Genomic DNA, 25459 nt, shown 5'->3' on the forward strand with positions numbered 1-25459 from the left:
GTTAGAATGCACCAAGACATTTTTTTTTCTTTCATGAAGTAATTTTTTCTGATTTGGAAGGATAGTTTAACCATCTGAGATGAGCTCATAAAACCCTCTTATGGTTTTTAACTGAAAACTGGTTTTACTACATAAACCAATACAAAACATCATTCAAAAGTCATTTATAGAGAACTTGCAAACGATGACAGTGATGGTGAGAGGAGCCCAGGCTCTGTGTGAGAGAGGAGAGAGCAGCAGCTTGTCAAGTCTGTCAGTAACATCAGAACAAGACAGAAATATAAAGAATAGAATAGAAAAAAGAACAAAATTGAAAGCAAAAGGGTGAAAGTGATTGGAGGAATCAACAGAAGACAGAGGAAGTAAGCCTGACACTGTAACACTCTCTAACCCCGTGTTCCTCCTCTGACACACAGCACTTGGGGAGGCAGAACTTTCTGACTTCACATTTTTGCGTCATGGAGTCTTCTGCTTCCTGCGCTGTTACTACGCCTGTGCCTGTGTGTATGTTTGCATTTGTGTCTGAACGAAGGCCATGACACCTCCAGCCGTGAGATCCAAACACTCAAATGGACCCCAGATTAACACGGTTGCTCACAACCACACACCACTTAGTAATGCAGGAAGCAAACAGCAAGAAACAGAGAAGCACACACTGCAAATCGTAGCTCAATAAGATCTGAAGTATTTAAAACTGATTTTCTTTTGTTTTTTAAAAGCTGTGCATGTGTTGCAGGCTGTATGCCGGCCATTTGACACATGTGTGGAATGCACACACACATATCCAGTGTTTGAGTTCACTGGGGGCCTTGGCTGACTCTGTGGTGCCTCTGTCAACATCAGATGCTCACGTAGCCCCTCTCACTCCTCTTCTGACGCCATCACCCCTCACTTGCCTTGTCCTGTTTTCTCCCCACTGTTGCTCTTTCCGACCCTTGACTCCTCTCTGTTCCCCTCACCGTGTATTATAGACTGCCTCTGGCTTTTTCCACTGTCCCTATGTTTGTTTGCAAAGAGAGCAGGGCCCTTTACAAAGATGCCTTCTCTGCTCATACGCACACCATATTTTAAAGGAAGCATGACAGTTTAATGGAGCCTAAACCACAGCGCATGGACAAAATGAAAGTCACTTTGTGGACAATCAAAACAATTTAATGAAGTGCCGCTCACACTTAAACTGAACACATAAACTAAAAGGCACATTACTTTTTAATACAGAACATATTAAAGAATAAATCAGCCTATCATCCCCAAGGGGGGAAATTCACTGAGTGAAAAAGTTTCTTATTTCGAAAAAGAAATGTAACCTAATGTTAAATGATTACTTAACCTGACAAAACAAACCATTTCCAGTTACTAAAGAAATGATTGTGTTTGGACATTTATAGGATCTTGCATACAGTGTAGCCACAGCTGCTCCGGGCCAGGCTGCTATACATTCGGCACCATTGGGCCAACTTACCACCACCAGCTGGTGAGGAAATACCTATTCATCTATTTTTATGGGAAAGGTTAGTTTACAAAGGATGCAAGTCTTTGAGAACCATGTATTAATTTTTTCTGCTGCCCAATTATACACTACTTTGTCCTGCTTTATTACAAAAAAATCCACAAAATTACAATGAGGTTTTTGGTTGCAGGGTGAACAGATAAGTTCAAGGAATATGAATGTTTTTGTGAGGCACTGTACACTTAGAGACTCTGTGTTACTTAGAGGAAGAAATATATGAGAGAGAGAGAGCGCGCACAAAGGAGGAAAAGTAGGATATTTATGTAACAGTGAAGCAGAACGGACAGACTGACCTCCTGCTGTTTCAGCTGGGCCTCTGATGTTATATTCTTTGCAGTGGAAACAATAACATGTGAGGATGTACAACCACACAAACGCAACAGAGTTCAGACGCTGTACTCTAGAAAGCTGCTTAGTGAAAAAATGTCCAACAGAGCAGCACAAGAGAAACACAGATACTCTGAAGAAGTAGCTGTAATGGTTTTAGTTAAAAGGATTCGCAGTGTGAGTAAAAATGAAACTCTACTGGCAGGTGCTCATTGTTTTGTTTGGATTCATTTTAATTCATTAAAGCCAAAACCAATTCAAGAGCAAACAAGAGCCACATTAAATGGATGAGAATAGAGGGAGTGTGGGAGGGGGAACTCGTACAAAGAAAACAGAAACTGGAGATTCACTTTTTTACTCTTTTAGACATAGTTTGTCTAGTTGTCTTTACATTTTTAAATGCACAAAAAGGAGTTTTCTTTTTGTTTAACATGTAAAACTAAAACCAAACAAGAATAAATTAATGTGACTACACATTATGGGGGGCAAAAGAAGAACAAGTCACACTGTGATCATTAGAGAATAAACTAATGAACATAAAAAAATTAATGATCTAACACAATTTCATCATTGTGTTAGAAAAACATTGTAGTAGAAACAAGAGCAATTCAATAAAGTAGGATATTATTGAAAAGCTATTTCAGGAACTTTATCACTAAGTAAAACATATTATATAGACTAATTACAGATAGATGGAAGTTTTTAAGCCCAATAAATGTTTATTTTTAAAAACAGAACTGAGGGCTTAATGAAAAGCATGTTTGATACTTGTTTAAAGTTGTTGTTTTCAAAAGGTATCTTGAATATGACTGTAGAATAAACCTTTACATTTCTCCATTTTAACCTTCAGTGAGTAGATTTTTCATTCTTGAAGCCTGGAGTCACATACACGACATCTTTCAGGTAAGTTTTCTTTATTCTTTTTAATTCTTAAATATGAGGCTAATTTACAATAAAGGTAAACAGTTATCTCTAACAAATCTGATAGCATTGCTAATTTTTGTTTTAGAAATAAAGACCTTATGGCTTACTGAAATCTCAGCACTCAGAGTGAACTTACATGGGAAGTTGTACGCAAAGCAGGCCTGGGCAGCTATCAGCCACTCCGCTCGGGTCTCACAAAAGATGGCGATGTTGGTTTTCGGCCGCTGACCCAAAGATGCCAAACCGCTGCCCAGTTGAGTCGCTGCTGTCAGAGCCTCTTTATAGGAGAGCCAGCGGTATTCTCCAAGGACTACCTGCAGGTACCATACATGGTAGCAACAATGGACAGTTACTCCCTACACAGAATAGGCAAATAAAATGTAACATGTTGCATAAGACATAAAATATTCCTTACAGGTTACATGAAATTGACAGCAAATTCTCCCCCAGATGCCAGTAATGTCAAGTGGCTAATGGCTAATGGTGACCTTGTACACATGCTTTAGAGTCGCCCAAATGTAGATGAATGTTGGAAGCATAACATTTAAATTTGTAGGAAAAGTTGTTGGAGGTGGAGATGGGCACCAGCACCCCTTCCGACCCCACTAAGGGATAAGGGTGTAAGAAAATGGATGGATGGATGGATGGATGGATGGATGGATGGATGGAAAAGTTGTTGGAACTCAAATTGAACATTACCCAAAAATATACATTTTGGGGGTGCCAATATGCCCTAATGTGACCTACAATGAAAAAAACCCCCCAAAAAACAAAACAACATCTCCTACTTAGAAGTACAGCAATAAAAAAATGTGTCCTACTGAAAGCCTGAAAATATATTCAATTATGTGAGAGGGAGAAAGGCAGCATTTGGAAAAAATATGGGGCCCTTTCACAGATATTCTACCTTCTCTAGATTCAGCTGACCACACCGGTGATATGAGCCTTTTTGGACCAGCTTCAAAGAACTGCAGCTTTGTCCTGTGCAACTTCTTCATTGAAAATATAAATATATTGACTGATGCACATATACATATGTGCATCAGTCACATATGCATCAGAGTGTTGCAAATGGTATGACTGTGTATGTGTATAAATGCATGTAAAGTGAGAACTAAGGCAGGATAAATTGGGGTGGGATGGGAAATGAGCTTGTTTGTTTTTGCTTGTTTCCTTTCCCATTTCTTCCTTTTGTTTTCTCTGATGTTCAAATTATCCTTTCATGGTGATTAAAAGGTTATACGTTTGTCTGTGTTCCAACTGGAAATATGTCCTAATGCTTACCGTGAACCAAGAATATTAATACATATAAATCTTAAAAATGAATACTCCTAATAGTCCATCCTGCAGAGCAGAGATTTAAACAGGGTAAAAAAAGCTAAGCAGTTTGCAGCTGTGCAGCCAAATCCCTAACCTTGACAGAATAAAAACTGGGTTAGATAGTCACCTTTCAGCATGACACTGGCCTCAAGGTTGCAGCTGAAACAACAATGCATGTAAGAGGTTTTGTTTAAAATGCTTTATTTTTTTAGAGTAAATATATTTTTTCTTAAATAATATGCAGGTCTAAAGTATATCTTTGAGTAATGGGATTAGCAGGGTTTTCAGAAAACTGCAGAATGCAATTAATTTACTGACAAAGATCAATGATAAAGATCAATAGTGTATTTTTAATAAAGCTTTTAGATTCTACAGAGTTCTATAAATTGAAATTTCATAAGATTGAGTTTTATTTAATTTGATCTTTAAGAAAGCTTCAGCAATTAAGCTTGGAAAAAGCCATTCACTTAATAGGTACTGTTAACACAAACATTTAAGTCAATACAGTTTCACTCTTTTTACCACAACAACACAATGTGCACTGAGTTATGTTCTTCCTCCAAAACCCACATTATAGAAGCAAGCTATTTTGCATAACTACTCTTCTGTCATCCCCATGCCCCTCCTCTGGATATTACCTTTAAACACCCACACTAAATCCTCACAGCAAACCCCAGAGATTCCTGCACGTTTAGTGAGGTTATACTGACTCCTATTGGTTCATAAATGCTAGTACAGACAGACAGAATGTTTACTCATTAGAAAGGATTTGCACTTGCTGGATGGATTCAATGCCTGAGAAATAAATAGCTAAGGCATTTAGACTTGCAAAACCAAGTGAGCATTAGATGGATTAAAAGGATCAGGCTGGTGGGATTAGTGTTGGAATTCAGGGGTAAATCCCCGAACGTCAAAGTTGGGAAACCTCTGATTTGTGCTCACTCCACTGCACGCTAAAACAATGTAAGTTTGCTTCCTCTCTAATTTCTTTTAATATTTTAAATTTCAGTATGAGCGACATTAACAACAACATGTTAATGTCACAGCAAATCTGTGATTATTTCACTAGATTAAACAAAAACAAACATTGCACGAGAGATACTGTCTGTTTAGTGAGTCTGTGCCTCTCAACTCACAATGTAAACAGTTCTCCAGTTTACTTATCACATAACTCGACTAAAATCCATAAGAGAAGACTTCACCTACGTACTTTTAACAATTTAAACTCTGTTTCTCCATGACACCTTTCCTTGTGATCAACAACTCTGTTCACTTTTACATTTTCTTTGCTGTTTTCAGCCATCCTTCTCAATACTAAATATATGTACTACTTTATGTATAACACACACTGGAATAATCTGAGAGTTTTCCATCCTAATCTACAGCTGGGACTCATTCAATACAAAATTTAATTTAAAGTTAATTACACCTCTATTAATTATTAGCTGACACCCTACACGAAGTCAGGTGATAGCTGTGATATTGATTCTAATGAAACCTGAAGGACAGTCTGTGGAGGATGGATGCTCAGCTGTCAAACACTTCCTGAGTTTGTGTGAAGTTTGCCGCATCTCTGCTTGTTTTTTCCTGACACTCTGATTTCCTCTCCCCGTCTAAAGTCGTTCATGTCTTCTTAAGTGCTGGCTCTAACCTGATCTGAAATGTCTGTCGGAGCTGAGCTAGTCTGCCTCTGGTTTCTCATAGTGATGGGCCACTGCCTGTGTATCAGTGTCTTGCTGGGACATAATCTAAATCAGGGAACTTCAACTCCAGTCTTCAAAGGCCAGTGTTCCGCAGTTTTAGACGTGTCCCTAGTCCATCCATTATATGGATGAATTACATCCTCAACATACATTAAAGTTCTCCAGTGTCAATCTAATAACCTGATTATCTGACTCAGGTGTGTTGAAGCAGAGACACAGCTAAAAGTTGCAGATATGTTGCTCAAGTTTCTGAAGATAAAAACGAGCAATAAACCTTCAAAGTAATTGGAGAAAACCTATGAGACATTTGAATGTTTAAAAATCCAAAACGTTACCAGGTTATTGCATTTTACAGAGAAAAATAGTTCAATGTTTAATTCAGATTTAAAAACACAACTCAAATATGTTTTGATTAATGTAATTATGAAGGAAAAAGATTGAGCATTGTAACCTTAAATTAAGATGTTACTAAGATAATTAAGAGAACAGTGCAGATTACTGAGTTTTTCTCAGCAATCTGCACTGATTGCAGTCTACAATCAGTGTTTTTTTATTTTATTTTATTTTTCCGTTTTTGTCTTCTGATATATGTACTGTTGAGTTGTTGTTTTTATTATTATTGTTGTTTCTTTATATTTGTTTACTTTGGGGACTAAGTTGTTTAATGTGAATCTTATGTCAAATGTATGTATCATTGTCACTTGTTTTTTTGTTATAAAATTCAATAAATATGTTTAAAAGATGTTACTAAGATTATCAGACAGATATGTGGTTAATGAAAACTCAGCTTGTAACTATCTTTACATTTAATTTATTAAAATGGTTGTTATTTTTCCATATACCTCCACCTACTTCCATTAAGCTGCAATTTTAAGAAGTTTCTGCTGCAACCACCTTCAGATTACCTTCTTGAACACTTTCCCGTTGCTCTGTCGCTCGTCTTCCTCTGTAACCACTTCCCTCGTCCCAAGACAGTCTCTTTGCGGGAACCTCATGGCTGCGTACTCAAACATCTTATCCAGCGTATCTGCTCCAGGGTGTAGCGATGAAAGGAGCCTTTTGGTGGCGCTGACTGCTCTGTAGGGTCCCTCTGAGCGTCCTAGAACTGAACAAGCCTTAGGTTTCTTGGCCCGATCCTCCTCTGACCCGTAAAAATTCTCATGGGATCTGGAGACCCAGCTGAGGAGGTAGGAAGGCAGGAAGGTGATTGCGGTGTAGATCCACACCATGAGGTGGAAGAGGAGCAGCAGCATGGGATTCAGGTCCTCTTTGAGCCTCATTTTGGTGGAGATGAGGGATGACGAGGTGAGGAGGAAGGCACTATTCCTGCTGTTGAAGTTCTCTGGCTTTATGCTGTTAACTTTGATTTTTCTTCTAGAGTTTCAGATTCCTTTACTGGAAGATAATGTCCACTCACCCTGGTGGAAAAGAAAAACATCAAAGAGGATATTGACGCACAACTCAAGTTGTAAAAGGTTATCTGGTTTCATTATTAAGTAGGTTTTAAAAAATCTTGACGTAGACAAGATCCTAAGACAAAGACAATCACTTATACCGTGTGCACACAATTATTAGGAAAATTGTGATTTTTACAATCAATTTAATCACTGAAGAACTACAGGGCAGTCGGTTAACCCAAAATAATAATAAGCCACAGACCAGAATATTTAAGAAAGTAAAAGGGAGATTTTTTGGTTTGGAGTCCTAGTGATTGACCGTGGGAAATGAATTTCGATGGTACTTCTTTTTTAGTTGTTTACCATAATATCAGTAACTAAAGCTATCTCACCCAAACCCTGCTAGCATTTGAGTGGTCACTCTCATCTCAGTCCATAAAAGCCATGAAAAGGCCTGTCTCCAAATATCTCTTGGTCTTCAGCCTATGTCTCGTTCTGTGGTCATGTTTCACCCTGCAATTCATGGTCTTGATTCAAATACAGATTATTTTTGAAAAATATGCATAATCTGATACTTGCCATACAAATATGCAGACAGTGATTGTAGAGCACAGATATATTAATTTTCACAAAGTTTGAAAAGTCTCCTTTTGTTGTCAGGAGAAAAAAGCCACCGTTACAGCTACAGTATGTTGAGATGACCATTTGCACACTTCCATCCCGGCCTTGGTAAGTGCTCTATCAGAGGCTGTGGCACCAGCCAATCTGTTCTAATGTATGCACTGTCTGCAACCAAGGTTACTGAGCAGAGATTATGGCGTTTTTATCGTTTCTTCAGCTTTAATCCTCACTGGGGACAAAAAAACACAATCTTTGGTTTCCAGTCTTGCTTTATTTGATTTTATCTGTGGGTACCATTTAAGTAATTAGCACGAAAACATACTCTGCAATATTTACAGGAAGTAATCCTTCACTGATGGACATCGATTGCTTATCCATGTCACTCACCACCTATCAAACACAAAATGGATGAGTAAGGAAGTCATAAAGGTTGAGAAGAGTAAGGAAATGTATTTAGATTGTAAAATGTACCAGATTTATAAATGCGTAGAAGATGCAGCGCCTTCCCATACATGGCCATTTTTTCACCGTTTAACACTTCTAAAAGCAAATTTTTGCTCTATATTTGTTTAATTAAAGAGGGCTAAATACAAAGGCATGCAACATGATTCTTTGACAATATATACACACATTTATTTTTACTATGACCCATAAACACCCGTCTCCCTGGAGGACCTTGGGAGCTGTCCATAGTCCTGAACAGAGACAATGGTTAACTTTACATCTTAAGGCTTCTGACCTACATTCCTGACAGAATCATTAATGCGCCTTGAACAGTTTGTACATTTTGTCATACTACGATCCTAAAATGTAAGGAATTTTAAGTGACAGACCAACACAAAGTAGTGAACTATTTCATCACATTAAATCACAATAGAATACACTGATGTTTGTTGGATGTAATGCACCAAAATTCAGTAAAAAAAAACAAAAAAACAATGAATTCCAAAAAATGACAGAGTATTACCACTTTAAAGTCCCCAAGCAGTCCATTTTAAGAACAGGGATTCATTATTCATGAGGGAGCGGCTCATCTAGCTTCTCTGAAGCATCACATTGTTTTCCATAAAAAACTGCTCACTGACACATCTCCTCTGCATACAGTCATCCTTCAAGTGTCTCTAAGATTGATACACAAATATTTTATCTTCATTGCTTTCCCAGATTTCGAGTTCAGGTTCTTGAAGCAACCATGTGCCTACTGAATCTCAGAAGCACATAATTTAGAACGTTACCTCCTCAGTTCTCAGTTTCTTTTTGTTCAGGAAGCATTTGTTAACCCAGAAAGGACGTCAATCTGAGACAATACAGGAAAGCTAAGCAGAGTTGACAGACAAACTTTTTTCACTTCCTTGAAAACCACAAACAGAACTGCTGAAGGCCTGCTGTAAAAACGAACCTCTTGAAACTGAAGGATAGCTTAATGTGCAACCAGCATTTAATTTCTACCATAAAAACACACCTGACTAAATCGAAGTAAAACAGAATAAATACGTCTTCTACAAACTGGCTCCTTTTTTAATACCTTGTCTCGTAAGAGTTAAAAACTTTGAATAAACAAATGATAAAGTATTTGCAATAATTATTATTTTAGAATGTTTAAATATCATACATTTGTTTCAATAAGACTAGTGTTAAACCACCTGCAATAACTGTGACATGCCTTTGTGAATTAACTGCTATTATTATTAATTATTTGTTGATTATTTTTAATTAGGCATGTAGATTTGACAGCGGTCCTTGTCAAATTTCTGTTTATCTCAGCAAACCAAGGTAAAATCGCATAATGAATGTGACATCCAGGGTGTAAAGCTGCCCTGCAGAGCAAACCTGATGTTTAGGCTTTATATTGAGAACACATTTTATTAAGCTTTGTGTTTTATTGTATGTTATGCAGTTTCCTTATTATCATTTCAAAATGCTTTTGAAGTTACCTTTTAATTTTATTTTAACAGGTTACAGGAACTCACTCAAAGCAGTTCTGCAGCTTTTGTGACTACTTTAAAAAAAAATTACTCTTATATCCAACACCTAACACAACCCTGATCACAAAAAGGACTTCCTCTTGGCGCAGCAGAGGAGATGTACGTTATTTCTAGATTATCTCTGAAATGACCAAGTTCAGAAACATCTTATGCTACACACGTTTTAGCAGTATGTTATGAAAAGGAAAGTAAATGTTGAACAGCATTTTATTGTTATATTTTACTATGTTTATCTTCAACTTTAAGGGAAAAACTGAGGTTTTAGAGTGGCCTAATCAAAGTCTAAACTGAGTTTAGAGTGTGATAGTCAAACTCTGAACTACAGTACATTTATGCTGAAAAATCCGCCTGTGTAACGTAAATGACAATTCTATAAGGAGGAGTGGGTCAAAATTCCTCCACAGAGATGTAACAGACTTGCTTGATGAAAGATATTGCTGCTTAAGCAGTTACTATTTTTTGGTAGCAATTACTTTTTAAGTTATGTAACTTTTCCCACTTAAACGATCATTTAAACGAGTAGTTTAATGTTGACTCTGGTTGTCTTTAATTTTAACATTTATTTAACAATCTGAAATATTGACAGAATAAAACTGTAAAGAGGAAATTTCATTTTGTACTACAGACCCTATAGATTATAATACATGAGTACAGCCCTATTTAGTAAAAAACCCACATAAACATGGTTGAAAATTTCCACCATTCATTTATGCCTTGTAGTGGCTCAATGGCTGGTTTTATGTAACTAACAGAAGCTTTGCAGTGAGCCTCCTTTCTCTGGATTAACTGAATAATATCGTGTTATGTTCTACGTAGTGGTGGGGTGAGCAGACAGGCGTGTGTGTGTCTGTGTGTGAGTGTGTGTGTGTGAGAGAGGGAATCATTGCTTCCTTGAGAGATCGACTGAATGAGATCTTTTGTGCGCAGATGTCATGGTGCTGACACCCTCTCAGCTGAGCTGGGCAGGCGGATGTCTCGCAGAAACTTTGACATAGCCCTTGGAGAGAGGACGACGCAGCGACACAGTCTGCATTTGCGCTTCTATGTAGGTGTGTGAAGAGAAAGAGGACTTTGTGTGTGGTTAGTTTGTATGTGAGCATTGGTGTTGCAAGTCGGATTTATGCTTTTGAAATAATGACATAACCAAAAGCTTGCAAAACAACTTAACTGAGTTGGTTGGGATTTAATTTTAATTGTTTAGATTGTGTGGATTAGACCGCAGCTTTACTCTACTTTTGTAAGCACATGTTTTGTTGACACAAACTGTTGGCAGACATGCAGGTCACAAACTTTCCTTTGCTGCAAGCTTTCCTAAAGTTTCAGAACCTGATCGGGACATGTTATAAAACCATGTTAGATGGGTATTCATATTTAAAAGACGTAGGCGAATAAATAAAAAATGATTCCACTTTTAAAATATTAACGTCATATGTGTTTTATAATGTTACATCAGAACAGGCATGCCTTTTTTCAGAGGCACTTCAGAGAAATCTACCTTGTAAGGAGAAAGAGTTTGCCTGTGTGATTTATATTCACATCAAACCATCCTAGAACAAACAAACTCCAAGCACTTCTAGCCCAGGCCAGTGCACAAATTGTGAAGCAGCTAGTGGTTTGAACTCACAGTCAGTGCTTTTAGGGACATTTTGGATTTGTTAAAGCAGATGTGGTTATAAAAATTAGAAATATTCCAAAAAGATGCAGGTATTGGCTCAAAGTTCCAATTTGGAGTTGTTTAAAAGACAACTCCAGAACTAAACTCTCAAATCAGCTGTTTGTGATTTTTTTTAAATCTCACTTCTAACTCACATTTTGTGCAACCAAGTTTTTTGAGGTTCTTTTAAAATTAACCTATTTTAGCTATAAAACTGCTGTTTATGTTCAGGACTGCAAAAAGAGCAGCCAAAACAACAGCTTAAAATGTGTATATTCAAAGCGAAGAGATACGTTTATGTAGCAGAGGAACAACATTTTTTTTCTATCTGAAGCACACATGATCAACTGGAACCACATTAAAATATGTTACAAGACAAGCTATCAATAAGTTATATCAAAACATAGTATATATGTTTTTTTTCAAGAAAAATAGATCACTTGATGTCTGAAACATGACAAGAGAGTAGGATGCAAACCTAATAAGACATAGGTCAGTTAATGGCGTTTTTTTTTTTTAAGTTACCCAGCAAAAAAATTAACAGCAGTAATCTGAGTTATTTACACTCTCATAAGAGAAAAATTGGGGGGTCATTTTTCATAGTTATTCATTCATTTATAAATGTCCCAATTTCAACCTAAATATTTAGTTAACATTTTAAATATTTAGTTTGTAAATTAAATATTTGTGTCTTGTATTGTTGAATTTTTATGAGTGTAAACTGTGATCCTGTGGTTTATTTTTTTTACTTAAAAGTTATGACATCATGTGAATCTCATTCCTGCTCAGGTCTAATCACAACTCTAACACAGACCATGCCACACTGATGAAATGTGCTATTCTTTTGCACTTTATAGCTCTTGATTTGGCAGTGATTTTAAACCAGCATCAAACCTGTTCACGGTCATGCAAAAAGGTGCAGATATGTAAGGGGCAAGAAAAAAATTATCTCCAATATAAATTATTCCTATTTTATCAAAATCACAAACTCTGCAAATGCTCACACCTGAAGAAATATGAACTTGTGCGTTAAAGTTTTCTAAAAGTTGTGGTTTAACACTTCAGAGAGGCCAACAACGCATGCAGTGTAATTCAGATCTAAATACCACAGTGGTCTCAGCAGAGGGCCTGTTCCAGCTGGAACAACATCCAAATGCACCGAGAAGCGTCATGCACATACTTTTACTCACAACTTCCGGTTTTATGAATATGAAAATAAACAGCGAGTTGGGAGTTGAAAAACAAAACCGCACAAATAATGCTGACGGTATCTATCCTGTTTCGTACACCGACATATTTGGAAAAGAGAGAAATTCTCATTTGACACGTAACGACGTAAGTTGAAGGACTTTATCTGTGTTTTGCTGTGATCAGTTGTTAATAAGGCTGCCTAACCCGTTTTGCAGTGTTTCGCTCCCTCTGATATTCAATTAACATTCTCAGTTCGTCACATTAAATGCGATTGAAGCACATGAGCTCAAACAAAGCCATTTGTATTTATGTTTTTAAAAAGTATAACATGCGTTACTTTAATAGGTTTCTGTCATTTATTAGTAACTTGACGTTGCATCCCACTAGTGGACGAAATGAGGAGGAAACTCACCAGTGCAGGCTTCCAACCAGCGGTCAGTTTCTCCGACTGTGCCCAGGCTTTCTTCGCAGCCTGAAACCGTTAACCCACCGGATCTTTGCGCCGGTCTGTGGATGCTGCGCGCCCAGTGAGCTCCGAGAGTGCCCACGCGCGTTCGCGTTGTTGTATATGAAACGCGCGTGTGGATGGCAAGTCGCGTGGGGAGGAAGAAGAAAGGAAGGGGGGGGTTTCTCTGCGTTGTGATTGGACTCGTGAAGGTGGCGCGTGCTAGAGACCGACCAGCGATAGATAGAAGGAGGTCTCGAGGTGACTACACGGGTTACTGGCGGTCACAAGAAAGACAAGGCCATGTGCAACGACAGTCACGCGCACGCATAACTTGCGGCTTTTTAAAATAATCATCCACAAATGTGGTTCTGACAAGGTTCCTTTGCTCCGCTTGCTTATATGAGAGAGGCTACAGCAGCACACTGACCGCTCGTTTAGCCTGTTTTAGGGTTATTTAAGATAAACAAGTAGATAAATAAATGTTATTTTATCTTTTCGTGCGTTTTGTCTTTGACGGAGCCTGCCCGAGGAATTTATTCCTGCTTGCCTGAAAACTTCAGAATCTGAATCAACACCAGTTATGTTGACCAACGTATCAGTTCAGGCTTCTTATACAGCCTGGAAAACCATTTGATTGAAATATTTTCTACTCGGAAACAATCTGAATGAAAAAATATTTTTTTTATTTCCAGAAGTAATTGCTTCTTGTTTTACAATGGTATCCATCCATCCATCCATCCATCCATCCATCCATCCATCCATCCATCCATCCATCCATCCAATTGAACCAGTTTTCCATTATTGTGACAAAGTACAAAATACTATTTATTGTTGTCGTTTTTCCTTCTTCTCCTTTCAGGATTTTTCATTCAATTTCTTTTGGGAAAGGAAAGTGTGAATCAAAAGTCCTATATATTGTTGACCTGCTAAATATACACCTGAAAGAGTCTAGAATAAATATTGAGAACTGAAGGAAATAAAGACAACAATTATATTTTTATGAACGCATTACGTGTTTATTTTCATGACAAAAAACAAAAAAACTGAATTGAGTGGGTGGAAGATAAGGAGGTATTACACATTCACATTCATGTACAGTAGATGGCGGTATGGACTCAAATAGCTTACGATCTGATTTTGAATCAGGCACTGCAGCAGAGAGCTATATTCGACTAGTAGGGTCCTTTCACCTCTGAGCTGGCTAGGATTAGCTGCTAAACATGCCGACTGTCGGAGTTAAAAGAGACTTTCTCTTTAAGGCTCTGGGCCGAACATACAGTAAGTTTTGTCGTTTTCTTTCACAATTAACTGATAAATTGTCCGTCTTTGATTCTATGGGCGTTTTAGACTTTGAAAGAAATAAGAAAGCATAATAGCAATGGTTGAACTTGCTGCCTGTCAGCTCATTGATTGAATGCTAACAGCTAAATTCAGCTAACCATCAATTTTTGTTCCATAACTTTTTTAGCTTCTGAAAAACATGCTACTACTTGAGGGCAGATTTATGCTTATTTAAACATGAGTTAATTTTCGCTATTGTTTGTGTTTGTTTAATAAAGTAAAACGCCTCACATCTCTTCAGCTTATGTCTGTGTGGTTGCATCATTTCCTTTTTTCCAGCTGTAGATACATCGTCAGATGGCTGATGAACTGAATATACATTATTGCTGACGGTTTTTCTCTTGTTGTAGCTGATGAAGAGTTTGACGAGTTGTGCTTTGAGTTTGGACTGGAGCTGGATGAAATTGTAAGTGATTTATTTTGGTTACATAAACCCAAAATGCTTGTTTAGAATTGATAAAAAACACGGTAGCTTTACTGGCATGAATTGTTCAACTGCCTACAGGCACCTACAAGGAATCTGGAATTTTCTTTCAAAAAATATAGTAAAATATAAAGTTACAGATGATTTGTAGACATGAGTAAATACAACAAAAAAAAGAAAATTATAAACCATCATTGCTCTGGTTCTGTTCCAGACCACAGAAAGAGAGATAATCAGCAAGGAGCAGGGCGACTCTAAAGCTTCAGATGCATCCGATGTTATTCTGTATAAGATCGACGTGCCAGCTAACCGCTACGACCTGCTGTGTCTGGAGGGGCTTGTCCGTGGTCTACAGGTCTTCAAGAATAAGTGAGTCACACCCTGCTTCATTGAATAGGAATGTTATCCAGTATGATCAAATGGTTTGTTGGGGGAAAGAAATGAAAAATTTCTGATTTAAATACAAACAATTATTGTTAAAAGCGTCTTTTTTTCTTGAATTGTTTTACTTTTGATACAAATAAAACATTGTTTCAGGCTCGAGGCGCCTCGATACAGACGCTTGAGCCCAGACAGTGGGGAGCCTCAGAGGTTGATCATCACTAAAGAGGTGTGTGAGAAGAGATTTGTTGTGTTGCCTGAAGTTCCCTTTGAAAAACAGAACATTAATTTTTGAAGAGAATAAAATGTTTTTGATGTGTTTTTCTCCAGACAGCAGCAGTGCGACCCCATGCCGTGGCAGCAGTGTTGAAGAACATCACTTTCACTCAGGAGCGCTATAACAGTTTCATTGAACTGCAGGAGAAGCTACATCAGAACATCTGCAGGTCAGTGCAGAAGAATAATGACGTCTGAGCACCAGGTGGAGGTTTCTATCACTGCTGTAGTGTTTTTTTGAGCTGATCTACTCACAACGTAGGCTGCCGGCCAGCGCTGAGCTTAGGCGGGAACACCTGGAATAGACAATAACCAATAAAACTGAATGACAGAGACAGAAAAAACATTTGTCTTTTTCATTTATTCTAACTGAGTCAAGTATTAACTGTGTTTATCCAGGAAGAGGAGCCTGGTTGCCATTGGCACCCATGACCTGGACACCATCTCGGGCCCGTTCACCTACACAGCCAAAGCTCCAGGAGACATCTGCTTCAGACCGCTAAACCAGACCAAAGAGTACACTGCTGCCCAGCTCATGAGCCTCTACAAGGTAAACAGCGGATTTAGATACCTGGGTTTTAGTCTTCAGAGTATCTCATTATGCTAAAAGCTGACCTAATCGTAATCATGTTGTTCACACAGACAGACAGTCACTTGAGGCATTATCTCCCTATTATTGAAGACAAGCCTGTGTATCCAGTCATCTATGACAGCAACGGCGTTGTACTGTCAATGCCTCCTATAATCAATGGTGAGATTTTTTCTTTTTTTTTTGTTTTGTGGTAAATTTGAAAATGAACATTACTACTGTACAGTTTAGACAATACTGAGTTAGAAAGTTTGCTCTGGTTCCAGGGGACCATTCAAAAATCAGTTTAAAGACAAAGAACGTTTTCATCGAGTGCACGGCAACCGATCTTACTAAGGTAATACCGAGACAAGACAAATACAAACTCATCACCTCTTACTGTTGCCATTAGAAACTGACTCGACCCTCGCCATGTTCTTCCCTGCAGGCAAAGATCGTGTTGGACATGATCGTGACCATGTTCAGCGAGTATTGTGCTCAGCCTTTCACGTAAGTCTCCGTTCCTTCAGCCACCTCTGTTTGCTGAAATAGGTTTTCACTTCTAGTTCAAACCTTCGGACGTATTGTTGCATAAAAACCACAAACATGTTACTAGGATTTGCTGTGATAGATCAGGACAAAGTAGAAGATAACGAGGAAGTGAAATGAAAAAAAAGTTGACTATTAAATTTTCTTTGAATATTTAAAAATCTAAAAAGTGTGTATTTGTATTTAGGTTGATACTTAAACCATCCGTAGAATTTCTGTCCATTTTACTGTTACAAATAGTTTGAGCTCAGTAACACTGGATGAAGAGCATCTTTGAACAGCAGCTTTTAAGACTTGCCACAGATTCAGTTGTAGTTGAATGACAATTTTTTTTCATTGATACTTCTGCAAGACTGTACATTTTATAAAGTTGTTGCAAAATCTGTTGTTTAGAGAGGGCTGAAAAGTAGTGCTGCAACTAACAATTATTTTGGTAATTGATTGTTCTATCAATTTTTCTGATGATTGATCAGATTAAAAAGTTAGTAATTATATATTTTTTCATTTTAACAATATGAGAACTACATTAAAAGATTCAAATAAAAATAATTTAATGATATGATACATGTATCTCGGCAAATGGCCCTTTTCATCATGATTACTCCGATTAATTGGTTCAGCCCTACTGAAAAGTAACAGAATTCATATGCCAGAAAGTTATTAAGGGTTACGTTGATCATTTAATGATCTCTTGGTGTAACCTCCAGATTTAAACAGTTGGACGCCTTACTTTATGCTTTGTGCTTGCTAAGCTCACACTCACTGGCTTCACAACAAAGGCTCATTAAGTCATTGAAAAATATTACATTTCTCATAAATTTCTTTCTCCTCTGCAGGGTGGAGCAGGCTGAAGTGGTGTACCCAGATGGGAAGACCTGCATATACCCCGTACTGTTTCTACTTCTATTTTCTTCTTTTGAACAGTAATCACTTTACTGACATGGTTTCTAAATCTTTGCTGTTTCCTGGTTTGTGTTGCAGGAACTGGCTTACAGGAAGGAGAAGCTGTCTGGCGAGTTCATCAATAAAAAAGTTGGCATTAGGTAACTCATTTGGATTACTCATTGTGTTAAAATATGCATGTCACATGCATGCAAACCAGCATTTATACAGTTTCAAAGTTTTCAAGTAAATTATCAAATCTTCTCAGATGTTGTAGGAACTCCTTCAATGCTCCAGCAATAATTGCACTGCATCCAATTGTTTTCAACAAAGACAAATAAGTTTTGTTTTGTTGTTGTTGTTTTTTAAACAAATGCTGATATTTTCCCTTCATTCCTGCTCCCATCAGGGAATCAACGGAGAGAATTGCTCAGCTCCTGACCCGGATGTGCCTCCTCTCCCAACCCACTGGCGTTGGCGACGAGATCGAGGTGGAGATCCCGCCCACCCGTCCTGACGTCATCCACGCCTGTGACATCATGGAGGACGCCGCCATCGCCTACGGGTTTAACAACATCACCCGCACGACGCCACGCACCTACACCGTAGCCAACCAGGTGCCACGCCTTGGTTTCTATAAACAACTCGTCTTTAGAAGCAACAGACAATGTTGCATCTTGTGAAACTCGTTTTTGTTTGTTTGCAGTTTCCTCTCAATAAACTGACAGAGCTGCTGAGACAAGACCTGGCAGCCGCTGGGTTCACAGAGGCTCTCAACTTTGCTCTGGTGAGAAAAGATTAAATTACATTAATATAAACCTTAGCTTGCTTTTTTTTGTTTCTGTAAACCTAAAAATTGTCATTTTTTCACTTTTTGTAGTGTTCTCAAGAAGATATAGCAGACAAGCTTGGAAAAAAGATCTCTGAGAGCCAAGCTATTCACATTTCCAACCCCAAGACTGCAGAGTTCCAGGTGAGATGCAGTTTGACAGAAACACAGAATAATTACATACACTGACTTTCCCACTGAGCACAGACTCACTCTGGGATAAAGAATGAGGCAGATTACTTGTCAAATAAAATCCTTCTATGAGAATTATCTTGCTTTCTACCATCTATCCTCTACTGTAATGTCAATTCTCTCAAAACTGTTTTCTATGTAACTTTAACATGAGTGCTGTACAGATTTTACCATTTGACTGGAGATGCGGCACTATTTGTTTATTTTATTTATTTATTTTTTTTCATTTCTACTGTACCTCACCGGAAACATCAAATATATTTCTGACTAATGTTCGCACATTAAAATGAATTCTGAAAATGCTTTTATGTGGGCATGCTGTAACGGTGTCCAAAGCAATGTAAGAGGATTTAAAGCTATTTAAAAATGTGAAAACTATTTATAAAATTAATCGCTGGTTGGAGATGCTACAGAAAGTTTAAAACGTCAATTCTGAAATCATTTTTCCTTGGCTTAAAATGATATTAAAACTTTTTATTTTTCTTCTTTTTTTTGAGAATTTGATACATCTGTCATCACCATGGTGACACTTCCTGCTCATTCTGGGTCATCCCTTGGCGTTCTCAAGTTCATCCAGTGTAGTTCGGGTCAGCCCAGGGATCTCTTCATATAATGGGTCACCTATCTATACAGTAACAGTTGACTACATGAGCCAAATATAAAGAGTAAAAACTTTTTTTGCAGAGAATCTCTTCCCTTCATCTGATCCTATAACGGAAAATTATCCATCCATTCATTTTCTTGACACCCTTGTCCCTTGGTGGGGTCGGGAGGGTTGCTGGCGCCCATCTCCAGCTCACATTCCAGGCAAGAGGCGGGGTTCACCCTGGACAGGTCGCCAGTCTGTCGCAGGGCAACACAGAGACACACAGGACAAACAACCATGCACACACACACTCACACCTAGGGGCAATTTAGACAGACCAATTAACCTAATAGTCATGTTTTGGACTGTGGGAGGAAACCGGAGTACCCGGAGAAAACCCCACACATGCACAGGGAGAACATGCAAACTCCATGCAGAAAGACCATGGCTGGAAATCGAACCCAGAACCTTCTTACTGCAAGGCAACAGCTCTACCAACCACTGTGCGCCACTGTGCAGCCCCGGAAAATGATAATTTCAAGTCAAACTTTTCAAACCATGTGGATTTGACTTGTACTGTTATTCTTCCACTAGGTGGTGCCCTTTCCCTCTTGAATAATCTGCCCATGCTTTGACTTTCGCAATGTTTGTTTTTTTCTCTTCCTCCACCAGGTGGCGCGCACCACTTTACTTCCTGGTCTGCTGAAAACCATAGCTGCCAACAGGAAGATGCCCCTTCCTCTCAAACTGTTTGAGATATCTGACGTGGTGCTGAAGGACGAGAGCAAAGGTGTGAATATGCTTGAGCGTGAGACGATGTATGACACGTTGCCCATTTGGAGGTTGCTGTTGCCTGAGTAAAAAAAAAAAAGATATATTTTTTAGAGGACATTTTATTTTGCTTGAATGCTTTTTAGGTGCACAAATACACACAGTCAACGAATTTGAGCATCGTTACATTAAATTCTTTCCTCCACCCAGATGTTGGGGCAAGGAACAGTCGGCGTTTCTGTGCCATTTATTACAACAAGACTCCGGGCTTCGAGGTGATTCACGGCCTGCTGGACCGAACCATGCAGCTGCTGGAGGTGAAAGCAGCTCGTGGAGAGGGATACCACATCCAGGCTGCAGACGGTAGGCAATCTGGACTCAAACTAGGGCTGGACATCCGATAAGGAGTGTGCTCTGTTGGCTCAGAGTCCATTAAAGCAGAAAAACACAGTTTTCTGGGGGTTTTTTTCTTTTTTTTTTAGATTTTTAATTTAATGATCAGAAACATGGTATAAGGCAGGTTTTGTTTGGATTATGTAAATCCCTAACCAGCATTGGCTGTTAGGAGAGGATTGTTAATTTTGCTGTTTCCATGGTAATTTGTGGAGCTTAGTGTAGATGAAATCTGATGGGGTTTGAGGTGCAAGAGGAAGCGGTTTAGTGAGCATGTCTGCTTTGTAAATTTAGCCTAAGATCTGGATGGTTACATAAATTACAAACACAAGTCCTAATGACTCATTCAGTTTGATTTTAAGATGTGTCTTATGTCTTTTCAGTTACATTTTTAAAAAAGTAGCAACACTGGGGCAGTAATATTTTGACCAAGAGATCTCATGAGCGGATATAGTCATTTAGATACAGGAAAAGCTCTGTGTTTAAGGAGCAAAGATGGGCAGAGGATCTACAAGTTGGCATCCAGTCATTTAAAATCGATCGCAGCACAAAGGGGGAAGCACTTGATTCACTTCCTCCTAGTTCCAACCCCATGTGGTCACAAGATATGGCTCAGGATTGAAGAACTAAGATCCTGGATAAATGTGAGTTCTCTGTATACACTCTCTGGAAGACTGTTTCTCCAGAGGGGGATCCCTGAGTTTCCCTACTGGACCTGTTGCTTTCAGGACTCCAGCTCAGAAGAGTGGAGAATAATGGTGAATGGTCAGATGGAAGCTCCGCTCGTTCAGGAAGGAACCTCCACAGCTCTTTACACACCGTCACTTTCTGGCCTCAGCTTACTCTAAGTGATTATACTTCAAGACTGTTTGAGATTGTTCTGACTACATATTAACTTAACTGAACAGATATCTGAAATTATTAATACTGTTGAGTTGAATTGATGATTGGACTAATCGTCAACTAATTGAGTAATCGATTCATTAACTGGAGTATTCTGACTCAAAAAAAGACCTGTGGATGTTTGTTGCAATAAAATGTAGGAATCCTGTGAATAAATCAGTACTGTGTAAGTGCTATGATTAGAACAAAACAAAGCAAAAGAAAAATAATTATGATATTTTAAGAATATTAGCAAATTTTCAGTATCAAGGAACTCGAGTTAGGATAAAATATGCTGCTTCTGGCTGCGTTGTGTGTTTTCACATCATTTTACAAAAGCGGGTCTCATTTTGTCCACCATCCAACACTGCAATTGGATCACAGTTTGTCAAATAAACTGGAACAACACTGGACTTTGTTTGTGCTATCATTTACTCAAACTTGTCACATCAGCTTCAGTGTTTATGAGGTTGTGGGCCAAAATGCAACCTTGTCTTTTTGTGATGAAATGTGTCAGAATGACCTTCAAAGGGCTGTCTGTCACGATGAGAGATGGAGTAAGAAACTCAGAACCACAAGCTTTTTCAAACCCCTGGCCGCAGTTCTGCACTGCAGAGGATGAATGTTATCAATGTGGAAGTGGAACAATAATATCTGAGGAAGAATGTTAACTTGAAAAGCAGAAGGATGAGTCGGGCTGATTTCGTCTTCCATCCCTGTGAAATTGGCAATCAGAAAGGTTTGTGTTTGTCTTGGCTTCTGTTTGCACTGCGATGGAGAAATCCATCGCGGTGTTGGATTTCTCACTCATCTCCTTTTCTCCATCTCCACCCACCTTTTACTGCCTTCATCCCTTGGCCTGCCTGCCTCCAAGGTCGCCCTGTCGGAGATTCTTCCGGTCTCCGACGGTCCATTCAGACTGCAAATCAATGCGCTTGAGTATCACTGGATGAGAGATGAGAGCAGAGAGGATCGAGGGAAGGCAGACAGGGAGGTGGAGGAGAAAATGAGAGGAGACCAAAGAGTGTGACAGTGCGACGTAAGCCTGGAGGAGTGTGCACCGCCTGCGGTGTGCAGATCGGGCATGGGAGTCACGTCAGCCACTGCAGTGCTCAGCGGTGGGACAGAAACGCAGCATACAATTTTCTTTCTCACTTTTCCACACTGCACCTTTAGCGCCTCCCCACATATGCCAGCGTGTCCTTAGCCCCATTACAAGGTCATGACCCCAGCTAACCTTTCAGGCATCCTCACGATATGTCCATCCAAAGGGCGAGGCAGGACCCCTCCAGGGGAGTCCGTGTCAGGTTAGCTTCCGTTTCCAAACCTGGAGAAAGGGGATGACGGGACGAGCCGAGGGATCCACAGTCAGATAGAGTCACTTAGGAGACAGATGCCCATGTTTCACCTAACAACTGTGTCCAATGCAAAGCCCCGGTCCATTTGTCAAGGCAGGGACTTCGACCTGGAACAAGTCTTTCATTTGTTCAGATATCGATTTGCTGTTGTCACAGTTTGTGTGATTAAAATGTGGCTCACTGAATACTCTTGATTAAAAAAAAATGGATGAGTACCATTATTTGAAATATATTCAGAACATAGAACGTTTATATTCAAACTCAAATAGAATTTGAGAATCAAAGCCTAAGATATGTTATTCTTCATATTGGTGTTTCTCAAGTTGTGGTACAAGTAGGACTGTTTGTACTTATTTCTGTTCAGCTGGAGAAAGTCATGCTAAGCATCTGTTCAATTCTTGGACTGGTTCAGTCGCCTGGTGATATTGTAATGTAGAGCTGTGTATCATCTGCATAAACATGGTAATTTATCTTATTTGTTAAATAGCAGGGGCCCCAAGCTGGAACCTTGGGGTATGCCACATGGGATTTTTGTCAACTTTGATGAAAACTTGCACACTGACTCAGTTTCTTTCTTAAATAAGATTTGAACCAGAAAGTCTGAACAAGCATAGAAACATCCAGAGGCAAATTACATCATATATTGTGTCCATTTCTCTATTTTTTATTTTTAAACTTATTTTTTAAGTAAATGCAAATTATGGCGGCTAGACTTTCAAGGTCCCTTAGTTTTTCTAACAAGGAACAAGGACCGACTATTTACTTCTGCATTAAGTGCTACTAAAAAACTGTTTTAGGTCTTTCTATAAAATATTCCTCCTAGTCAAGGCAAATACCTGAGTTAATTGTCTTTTATTTCTAGCCTGAAGTTGCCTGTTTGCAGGAATGAAGCGAGAGTTGTTCTAAAGTGAAAATAGGATTTTTGATAGTCTCAAATCCAACATCATCATCAGCTGGGAAATGATCGATCCGCCTGCCGTTTCTGCTCCTGAAAGATGGAGAAGTGTGTGGAATGTTGCCAGGCTCCAGCGGAGGATTTTCATTGACGGCTCAGTTATTTAGGATATACCCCGGTGCTATTTATATAGTTGCCATGGCTTCCCATTTATATTGCAAGCTAATGACGTGCTTGCCAACGCAAGCAACTCCACTGATATAGTCCTGCTAATGGACACGGGGCTAAAGTGAGGGGTAGAATTACCCCGCCGCGATGTCATCCCCTCTCGCTCCGGTCCTCTTATTATTCCCCCACGGTGATGAGAGAACGTCCAGGCTGTGGGCTCTGGAACCCATTAGCAAGACAGCGTGGGAAGAAGCAAGGCATTATGGGAGCATGCCACGTTTGTGTATGTGTGTGGGGAAGGGGGGGTGGTTACTGTAGTAACCACCGCTTCCTGTCATCACTTGACAAGTCTGTTTGCCAGTCTGTTTGTGAAAAAAATTGAGCATTCAGTTTTGAATATGACTGGAGTCTATGAGGACTTATGGAGTACACCGATTTTTATCTGGGAGTTTTGTTGCGCAGAGGAAGTTGTGCCTCGTTTTGGGGTGCGGAAGAGCTGAGAGTTGATGACGAACGTGGGTGAACAAATGATGATCATTAAGCCTGAACCGAACAGTTTCACCCACACTCTGTGATTTACTCACACATCTGTGATGTGGAAGAAATCCTTGTTTTTCAAAGGGAAAAATCATCCACGAGACAAATGGCAGCAGTAAAAACTGGCAGACAATGGAGACCACAGATGGTGGATTAGATAAATATACATAATAACCATGCTTTTGGTTCTTGTTTTCCCATTCTTTTTAGGAGCTGAACTTCAGTCATTCTTAGAAACACGGATGATTAAAATGTAAAATTTATTTTGGATTTTCTCTCATTCAAAAAGGGTCAAAATCACACATGCATGCATCCAGTCAAGCTAATATTTAGTGAAGTATCCCATAGCGAATTAAATTATCGACGTTGAAGCCATGACAGAAGCTGAATGTTGAAACTCTAAATTGTATATTGTTCTGAATATTCAACCTTTATAGAAAGAGGTTTTATGATAAAAACAGTTGTTTGGCCACAGTGTCAAGAACAATCTCTTAGTGACTGAAAGTGATGCTTTTGGTGGCCGAAACCTATATTTCTAAAATTTACCTAATATCTAAACCTTATCATTGAAACTTGGAAACATTTTTCTACTTCCACCAGGACAATAATCCCAAGCACACCTCAAGGCTATTCTTGGACAAGATAAAGCCATCAGACAATGAGCTACTGGAACACTGCCTTCCTTCACGATTCTCATCTCCCTTCAGTGCTCCTTCTGAAATTTCTCGCATCGAGCTGGATTTCTTTGAGTTGCTTTTATACAAACAAAAAAAAAAAAAGAGTTGTTAAAATACACCTATTAAAGTTTTGGTCTTTTTCTGATATTTTTTTTTCCAAGTTTAAATTTTTAAAAAACGTTTCTTTCAGATTCCACCTTCTTCCCGGGTCGCTGTGCTGAGATCTTTGTCCGCGGGATGAGTGTTGGGCGTCTCGGAGTCCTTCACCCCGATGTCATCGGCCGCTTTGAGCTGACCATGCCCTGCTCTGCTTTGGAGATGGACCTCGAACCTTTCCTGTGATTTCACCTTCCTAAACGTCTACCAAACATTTATGAGTTGCTAAATCAACCAGATGTATAGTTTGGTTTTGTGTATATGGGATGTGATTTTGGTCGTCTGTGTAATTGGTGCACGAACCAACCAGTGTGTACAGCTTTGTAGTGTTGATCCAGTGGTTTTTAAATAACACGGCTGTTTTCACTAAATTAAAAATTAACGAGACTTCTTTGTGTTTGTGAGTCTGTGTGTGGGTTTTGCATGCATGCATGCCCTTAATTTTGGCTTTTCATGCATTCATTGGTGCATGGTGAATAAACTCAGTGACTTATGTGTTGCTTTGATTTTTTCA

At 38.9% G+C, this 25459-nt stretch overlaps 2 protein-coding genes across 2 annotated transcripts in view; one reads left to right on the plus strand and one right to left on the minus strand.

Moving 5' to 3' along the window:
- acsl3a (acyl-CoA synthetase long chain family member 3a) overlaps positions 1-13352 on the minus strand; it is a 28225-nt gene extending 14873 nt beyond the window's left edge. The window contains exons 1-3 of the mRNA XM_008426207.3: positions 13045-13352; positions 6690-7202; positions 2898-3075 (exon numbers count right to left, since the gene is read on the minus strand). Of these exons, the coding sequence (XP_008424429.2) occupies positions 2898-3075; positions 6690-7064 (553 nt within the window). The 5' untranslated portion in view covers positions 7065-7202; positions 13045-13352. The remainder of the gene's footprint in view (positions 1-2897; positions 3076-6689; positions 7203-13044) is intronic.
- An 870-nt stretch (positions 13353-14222) lies between these two features.
- On the plus strand, positions 14223-25332 carry farsb (phenylalanyl-tRNA synthetase subunit beta). Its single transcript, XM_008426208.3, has 17 exons — positions 14223-14358; positions 14772-14827; positions 15060-15214; positions 15383-15455; positions 15557-15672; positions 15902-16052; positions 16145-16253; positions 16358-16428; positions 16519-16580; positions 17456-17507; positions 17601-17662; positions 17911-18118; positions 18208-18288; positions 18382-18474; positions 19781-19898; positions 20090-20242; positions 24980-25332. The coding sequence occupies exons 1-17, from the start codon at positions 14301-14303 to the stop codon at positions 25129-25131; spliced, it is 1770 nt and encodes a 589-aa protein (XP_008424430.2). The 5' UTR covers positions 14223-14300; the 3' UTR covers positions 25132-25332.
- The last annotated feature ends 127 nt before the right edge of the window (positions 25333-25459 follow it).

Source organism: Poecilia reticulata, chromosome 13 (assembly GCF_904066995.2).
Source record: "Poecilia reticulata chromosome 13, P_reticulata-male-v2, whole genome shotgun sequence".
Classification (NCBI taxonomy): Eukaryota; Metazoa; Chordata; class Actinopteri; order Cyprinodontiformes; family Poeciliidae; genus Poecilia; species Poecilia reticulata.